The sequence below is a fragment of the Drosophila gunungcola genome (assembly GCF_025200985.1).
Source record: "Drosophila gunungcola strain Sukarami chromosome 3L unlocalized genomic scaffold, Dgunungcola_SK_2 000003F, whole genome shotgun sequence".
Taxonomy (NCBI): Eukaryota; Metazoa; Arthropoda; class Insecta; order Diptera; family Drosophilidae; genus Drosophila; species Drosophila gunungcola.
Genome location: NW_026453179.1, coordinates 1,635,156 through 1,642,386, shown reverse-complemented (window position 1 = coordinate 1,642,386; position 7,231 = coordinate 1,635,156). Strand labels below are relative to the sequence as shown.

General features: G+C 40.6%; 3 protein-coding genes across 6 annotated transcripts; 1 reads left to right on the top strand and 2 right to left on the bottom strand.

The window, feature by feature from the left end:
* Positions 1–615: 615 nt before the first annotated feature.
* On the bottom strand, positions 616–2,397 carry LOC128258809 (uncharacterized). 4 transcript variants are annotated; one of them, XM_052990708.1, is made up of 6 exons: positions 2,166–2,397; positions 1,896–2,103; positions 1,485–1,578; positions 1,267–1,428; positions 1,099–1,126; positions 616–707 (listed from the first exon to the last, which is right to left on the bottom strand). In XM_052990708.1, exons 1-4 carry the CDS (start codon positions 2,350–2,352, stop codon positions 1,279–1,281), a joined length of 639 nt encoding a protein of 212 aa, XP_052846668.1. In that variant the 5' UTR covers positions 2,353–2,397; the 3' UTR covers positions 616–707; positions 1,099–1,126; positions 1,267–1,278. The 4 variants fall into 4 exon arrangements, with proteins under 4 accessions (XP_052846668.1, XP_052846667.1, XP_052846670.1 ...); XM_052990707.1 differs by having other exon boundaries at positions 616–1,126; XM_052990710.1 differs by lacking the exon at positions 1,099–1,126.
* A 600-nt stretch (positions 2,398–2,997) lies between these two features.
* On the top strand, positions 2,998–6,151 carry LOC128258800 (caspase Dronc). Its single transcript, XM_052990691.1, has 2 exons — positions 2,998–3,874; positions 4,773–6,151. The coding sequence occupies exons 1-2, from the start codon at positions 3,425–3,427 to the stop codon at positions 5,679–5,681; spliced, it is 1,359 nt and encodes a 452-aa protein (XP_052846651.1). The 5' UTR covers positions 2,998–3,424; the 3' UTR covers positions 5,682–6,151.
* A 34-nt stretch (positions 6,152–6,185) lies between these two features.
* LOC128258808 (protein TSSC4) lies at positions 6,186–7,206 on the bottom strand. The gene is made up of 2 exons (XM_052990705.1): positions 6,727–7,206; positions 6,186–6,665 (listed from the first exon to the last, which is right to left on the bottom strand). The coding sequence occupies exons 1-2, from the start codon at positions 7,039–7,041 to the stop codon at positions 6,273–6,275; spliced, it is 708 nt and encodes a 235-aa protein (XP_052846665.1). The 5' UTR covers positions 7,042–7,206; the 3' UTR covers positions 6,186–6,272.
* Positions 7,207–7,231: the final 25 nt, after the last annotated feature.

Here is a 7,231-nt window from a genome sequence, read left to right as displayed (position 1 = left end):
TATGAATTTATATATGTATACAAGCAAGAAGCAAGACGAACTCTACCTAGGACACGCTAAAATCTACTTTATAACATATACACGTATGGTCTATGCTCTGAATAATACGAACGGGAACGGGACAATCAAAATTCTACCGACGCTACTAATTCTTAATCAATTACGGAATTACGAATTTCCAAATACCAACTACCAATTACCAACTACAGTTTTTTGTTACGTTGTTGTCGTTGTGTTTGCTCGATCCCTTGGATCTGCGTTTAGTTGATGCCAGCTCATGATCTTGAAACTCCAGCATATCCTTGCCATGCACCTGAATTTGCTTTGCATTTTGTTCAGTCTGAGTTTTCCGTTTATTTCTGTTACACATTGCGATCTAAGACAAGGCATATCTGTATGGTTTTCTAGCGTTTAATCGTATGTATACATAATTAGATTTACTTAATTTTAATTAAAGTTTACGTGAAGACACACAACTAAACAAACCAAACAAAAAATATAAAAAGGGGAAAACCAAAAGCTCAAACTGGACTGAACATTTAATAATTATATTATGTACATTATTGAATTGCATTTGATTGTGTGAAAAGATCGTTTTAAATGAGAGTACTACGGTTAATATTAAAAGGTATTATATTTGTATTCGAATTTGTATGTAACTCTGATCGTATGTACGTTATGTTATCGTAAGTGTGACATCCTAGAACCTGTAATGAAATTGAAAAAAAAATAAAGCCAACTCTGTCTCTTGTGATTCTATTGTGATGCTGTGGGAGTCAAGCAGCACTCAACTGTTTTATGCCTCCTAAAGTTTAAAACAAAGCTAATCAAAGCAAAACCAAAACTAAACTACCTATCTCTACTCTAGTCTATGCAATGCAAATTGGCAACCACAACTATTGAAAACAATCATGCACAATAAATGTTATGCAATTGAGAGAATCCAAGGCCAAAGACCCTAAACTTTTTCTTATACTCGTACTTACACTACTTGAAGTAATTGTGTACAACTAAAGGAATTCTAGATTTTAAATGTGCTAAAACTGTTTATAGTCAAGTACTTAATTATGAATGTAATTATCGAATATTAATACGTACAAAGGTTGGGGCATTCGGCATAGTAATACTAATGTATAAATGTGGGATCGATGGTTGATTGAAGATGGAAAAGTGCAAATGCATGTGACAATGTACGTATATAACAAAAATTGAATTTAAATGTTTAATAAATGTGTGGAAATGAATAAATCATCTAATTATAATTACTCTTCACGTTCTCTACGTTCGCTTTTCGTCCAGGAAAAGTGGGTCCAAGCTGCATTTGTGGGGCTGTTCCATATAGTCCACGATCTGATGGTTAAATAGGCACTGTCCCATGCTGCGAGCCATATCATCTGACTCGTCGGTGTTGGCCTCCTGTATAAGGAGCTATAGAGTACAGATTTAAGATATTTATTTTTGGTTTGGGAGTTCCTTGTGCTCACCTCGATTTCCTTGGACAGAAATGCCTTGGTGGGCTCGCTCAGCTTCCGTTGGGGCTGGCCCATTAGAGCATTTTCCAAAAATTTATACGCTTCGCTAAAATACATTTAATAAACTTAATTTGATGTTGCGCGTTGATTACGCGCTTTGCAGCCCAAGGCCTTTTAAATTCACAATAAATTGTTTTAGAATTTAGCAGAATAGAAACAGGGCTAACGAATAGTCTAGTAACTAATAGCATAAAAACCTGTATACTATAATACTTAGTATAATAGTATACAGTTATTACAGTTTCGGAAAAATATAGGTTTTTGTATGTAAGTTATAATGAAATTAAAGGTAATAAACGGAATGGACGTTTTGAATGTATGATTTCAGGACCATTGTAGTCTGAATTTCTTGTTAGTTCTTACTTCAAGTCAATGCCATTCAGTTCATCTGGGAATGGCTTTTCCTCGTTATGGATTATGAAGTTCACAGCCGCAGCTGCCTCGAATTCGCAGAGTTCCGTGAGTTGGGCTTTTTTCATCAGTTCCAGCCACTGGCTGATGTTGTTCAGACTGACGGAGTCGCAATTTCTGACCATTTCCTGGCCCCTTTTAATCGTGGTGGACACATAGTCTGGGGAGGATTTATTCATTTATTTATCAAGTTCGTTAGTTATAGTAATGTTTGAGACTTACGGAAAGCGGCGTTCGTATGGTTTTGCTTGCCGTATTTGGATGCTTCCACCAGGTTTTTCTGCGAGTAGCCATGCTTGTTCAGATGTCTTTGAACCTTCAGTTTGACTTCCCTGGGAAGGTTGGGCGCCTTGGGCACGGTTTCCTCAACAGAATCCTTCGGTTTCGGCTGGAATTGGCTTTCCTCCATGACTTTTGTTTATGTTTTGCGAATGGCGCGTTTTGTTGTTGGACAAGTTGGTATTAGGGTGACCATTTTGTATTTAGTATGTTTTCCTCAGCGAAATGACGGTAATTTTTTATAATGAATAATTATAGTTTTAAAATGGATAAACTATAGTAAAATATTATTTAGTCTTTAAGTAAATATATCAAACTTTTTATACTTTGTAAACATTAATTTTCTATCTTTTGTCTAATTAGAAGAAATTTTATTTTTAAAATATTATTCGGTGGTATAATGTTTCATTATTTTATCAGCTTATTAACCTACATAAACATACAGTCGATCTTTCATAAGTCGAAACAATTGTCATAGAACATAATTCACCTGCCTCTTAACTCTCTATTGACAATAAAATAAGTTTTTAGGATTTGACTTGTGGAAGTTTAAATGTATATGTTATTCTGATTATTTTACAGTGCATTAAATACTTCAACTTAAGTTAAAGTCTTTTATCCCAAAAAGCATCAGCATAACATAAAACATTTACCTGGGTAGCAGTTTATGGTTTATATGATTATAAAAATATTAGCGGTATAATTTCGGTATATTTTTCGAGTTGCGCTTTGTGGGTTATTCAGCCCAGCTCGCCGTGGTCACACCAATCGCGCAGTTAGAACATAGAGTAGTGCGAGAGAGAACGGAGCGAACGCGTTGGCTGGCAGCGAAAGAGAGCCCGAACATCCTTTTGTTTCAAAAGAAATCTTATTCGAATATCCCTGATCCGCAACAGGATCGTCTAGTGCAATATATAGACTAGGTAATTTGCTTTTGGAAAAATAAGGACACTGCGCCGAGGCCGTCGATTGTTGTTTCCCCGCTATCGAGACAAAAACAGAACACCACAACAAAGCCGCAGACAAAGAAACGAAACGAAACCAGCGCCAAGCGAAGTCAGTCACGGAAAAACCTTGAAGTGACTCACTGCCAATATCACTGCCAATTGGAGATTGATCACTGCCAGTGCGAAACATTTATCCTTGGAGCCCCAAATAAGCGGAGTCCCCCACCCCCCCCCGAATTCAAAACCACATCCGGAATGCAGGCGTCGGAGCGCGAGATTGGAATGCTGAGAAAGCATCGCGAGCACATCAACAAGAATCTGGACTTCCTGGTGAAAGCGACCGACTATGATGAAGTCGCCAGGGAGTGCGTCCGCCAGGGCATCATGTCCAGCCAGATGCTGCGCAACACGGAGGACCTCAAGGGCAAGCGGTTCAACATGCTCGCGGAGGATGTGCTACTGGAGCAGCATCGTCGGCTGTTCTTAAAGGTCACCCAGCGGGGTCCAGCCGCCTACAACCAGCTCATAGCGGTCCTGAAGAATGTCAATTGCTTGGATGCCGCCCAGTTGCTGGAGTCGGTGGACGAGTCCAGTTCGCGGCCACCTTTCATCTCGCTGAACGAACGGAAAAGCAGCCGTCCCAAATCGGCAGATATCGTGGACACGCGATCGCCAGATGCCTGCGAAGGTGCCTGTGTCAGCAAGGTAAGCTCTTTAATATCCCCAACTGAAAACAAGGCTTTTCTGTCGTTGAAAAGATTGCAATTGTACAGGCTAAGAATGTTCTAATAATCATGGTTTTGTAGGTCAATGACCCAATGAGTCACAGAAAATCATGGTTTTTATACTAATTGTGGTCATAAGAAGCTTTTATCTTTAACTTAAAAGTACAGGCGAATGATAATATACACCGATTAGAACCAGTAATAATAGGTAGTCACTTTCTCTTATAACAATTGTATTGACAGTTTACAAATAACTCTTGCAGCGATCAATGCCCCAATGAATCATGCAATTGATCCACGTCACAAATCATTCATGTTTACCTTTCCCTTAAAACTGGTACCATTTATAGCTTGAGCACCTCAAACTTAAGTGACAGAATTTGTATGCGCAGATATTAGCAGTACGTTTTGATATGCTTATGTCATGGTTCCAAGTAATATAAACTTTGTTGAAAACAAATACCTCAGCTGTAGATGATTCAGTTTGGCATCTTTATGTTGTACATACCATTAATTGTTTCAAGATCACATTTTTCGTCTTTATATATATTTTTTAGCTATCTGTTCGTTTGTTCTGTGGAGTAGGGTTACTTACCTATCCCATTAATTTTCCCAGTGGTATAGGTTCTTTAACCTTGGGGGATTTAAATAACACATCGTCATTGCCAAAACCTTATCAACATTTTTTCATGTCGAATTTTATATGCGAACATAAAATAAAAGTAGTCCGATGCATTCCTTAATTGAGTGCATTAATTGAATTTCACCATAAGATGTAAGTTAGAAGCCATGTTTATTGAACCGAAGTCGGTAAACTGGAATATTAATCATGCAGCTGTCTAGAAGCTTATCTATTTTTATTTCCTCCTGCATTTCAGAGGCCCTTAAGCAAACCACTCGGACCACCTACGCCTTATCTGGAGCCCGTCGTTGGGAAACAGCGCGAAGTGAGGAAGTCAAACAAGATTCACACAGATGATATGGTGGGCACATACAAAATGCAATCGCGCCACAATCGCGGCGTTTTGCTTATGATAAACATCATCGACTTCCCAGATCCCAAGCGCAAACGAAATGGAGCCGAGTTGGACAGTAACTCGCTGATTCATCTGTACCGCGAACTGGGCTTTACGATTTTCGCCTATGGCAATATGAACCAGGAGCAGTTCTTCGACGTGCTGGGCCAGGTCACCTCGTCATCGTATGTGCAGAACACCGAGTGCTTCATGATGATCCTGATGACGCATGGTAATCGGGTGGATGAGAAGGACAAGGTGGAGTTCTGCGATGGATCCGTGGTGGATATGCACAAGATCAAGAACCACTTCCAAGCGAACATCAGTCCCTATTTGGTGCACAAGCCAAAGGTGCTATTCTTCCCATTTTGCCGTGGTGACCATGCCGATATGGGGCAGCCGAAGAATCGCTACGCCTCCAGGGAGCCTGTGTGCATGATCCCACAGCAGGCGGACACTCAGATCGAGACGGAGGGCACGTCCTCCGTCATCGCAAATGTGCCAACTCTGGCGGACACGCTGGTCTGCTATGCCAACACGCCGGGCTTTGTGACCCACAGGGACACCGAGACCGGCAGCTGGTACATCCAAAAGTTCTGCGACGTGATGGCCGAGCATGCCCACAACACGAACGTCGAGGACATCCTGAAGAAGACGAACGCCTCGGTGGGCAACATGCGCACCAAAAACGGCTCGATGCAGACCGGAGCCTTCGACAATCTCGGCTTTAACAAGAAACTCTACCTTAACCCGGGCTTCTACAGCGAGTAGCCGCAGCCACTGCCCATGATGAAAGCATTCCCGACTGAATATTTGCATTTCTAAACCGTATTTATGTTTGTATCGTCGCATTTATGTATGTCCTTTAGATTATGTGTTTTGTGCTCGCGTGCTATATATGACTATTTTGTACCCAATACTCCTCTACTTCTTCTTCAAGTACCTTTTTTGAAGGTACACAAATTAGGTCTTTCTATTTGATAAAAGCCAGAAGTGTTAAGATCAAATTAAGCAAACAATTATTTAAAATTAAGCAAATCCACCATCAACGGATATTAAAAATCGAAAAATTTAAGTAAAATGTAAAACAATTTTCCAGTCTGATCTTAAAGTTTGTACATTTACAGTATAAAAGATATCATTCTAAATGAAACAAAAAAGTACAATGTAACAATATTTTCCAGTCTGATTTTAGAGTTGATTTGTACATTTATAAATAAACTATGGCATTTTTTGACAAACCACTAACTTTTTCTAAAAGGTGAAGTCCAATGATTGTGTAGTAAAAGTCTATTTACATGCTTAAATCATTAGGGGAACGCTAAATGTTTAATGTGTAAGCCTAAGACAATGAGTTGTAACCTACTCATCCTGTTCATCTTCCTCTGCCAAGTGGGAAAGTTGAAGTTTTCCAGAGGCACGACTCTGGTTCGACTGGGTCTTGGATTTCTTCTGCTTCTGGGCCTTCTGACCAATAACATACTCGGGCATCACCAGCTTGGAGCCTCTCAACTTTGGTTTGTCCAGCTCCACATCCTCTACCTCCTGCTGTTGAAGCTTCTTGAGATTGCGGTTGAGTTTGCTGGTCTTCTTGAACTCTATTTTGCCATCCGAACTGGGGGATTCAATGTCATCTCCCTCAGCTTCGCGTTGTGCATCCATTTGCCGGAGGAATGACAAGGCGGCGGCGGAGTTGCTCTGATCGGAGATGTCCACATCGGACAGGGAGTACTTCTTCCATTTGTGGGGGTTTACCTTAGACGGAAATCAGGGGTTTTAAAGGAGACTTCATTGTAAGGAATAGGGCATCTCCTACCTGGTAATCTGGGGTCTTCCTGGGCTTCAAACAGCGACCAATGGGCAGTTCCGGCTTCTTGAAGATGCTCTCCTTGCCCCGCATCCGCCGTAATCGCCCATCCTCCGGATCGAGGTTGACATCAATGCTGCGGCCGTGGCGGTAGTTCATCACCTGTCCGGATCCGGATGAGTTTCCGGATCTGTTGCCCCGATCGAGAGCGTTGATGGATAACGACTTGGCCTTGCTCTGATCCAGGGCCGTTCCCCTCAATTCTTTGCTTGCATCGTCGAGACATGCAAACAACGCATCGCGTTTGGCCGAAAACTCTTGCATTTTGTTTAGTTTTAATGCACAAATCGCATTTGTTTAATCGGTTTGTGTTTGCCCAGGTAAATTAAAACCAACCAACAGCTGTTTTGGCATACATACAAACATACTTTTTGGTATTTCTGTAACTGATATAATTTAGTATTTCCTGATTGCAAAAATAAACAAATACCTTTGATAGACAAACAACAAAAAT

Excerpts from the sequence above, each read along its gene's own strand:
- LOC128258809 (XM_052990706.1), bottom strand. The coding sequence starts at position 2,352 with ATGGAGGAAAGCCAATTCCAGCCGAAACCGAAGGATTCTGTTGAGGAA. Across the intron at positions 2,104-2,165 it reads CCATACGAACGCCGCTTTCC|ACTATGTGTCCACCACGATT; the intron begins GTAAGTCTCAAA and ends AATCCTCCCCAG. Across the intron at positions 1,579-1,895 it reads CTGAATGGCATTGACTTGAA|CGAAGCGTATAAATTTTTGG; the intron begins GTAAGAACTAAC and ends AATGTATTTTAG.
- LOC128258800 (XM_052990691.1), top strand. The coding sequence starts at position 3,425 with ATGCAGGCGTCGGAGCGCGAGATTGGAATGCTGAGAAAGCATCGCGAG. Across the intron at positions 3,875-4,772 it reads AAGGTGCCTGTGTCAGCAAG|AGGCCCTTAAGCAAACCACT; the intron begins GTAAGCTCTTTA and ends CCTGCATTTCAG.
- LOC128258808 (XM_052990705.1), bottom strand. The coding sequence starts at position 7,041 with ATGCAAGAGTTTTCGGCCAAACGCGATGCGTTGTTTGCATGTCTCGAC. Across the intron at positions 6,666-6,726 it reads GGAAGACCCCAGATTACCAG|GTAAACCCCCACAAATGGAA; the intron begins GTAGGAGATGCC and ends TTTCCGTCTAAG.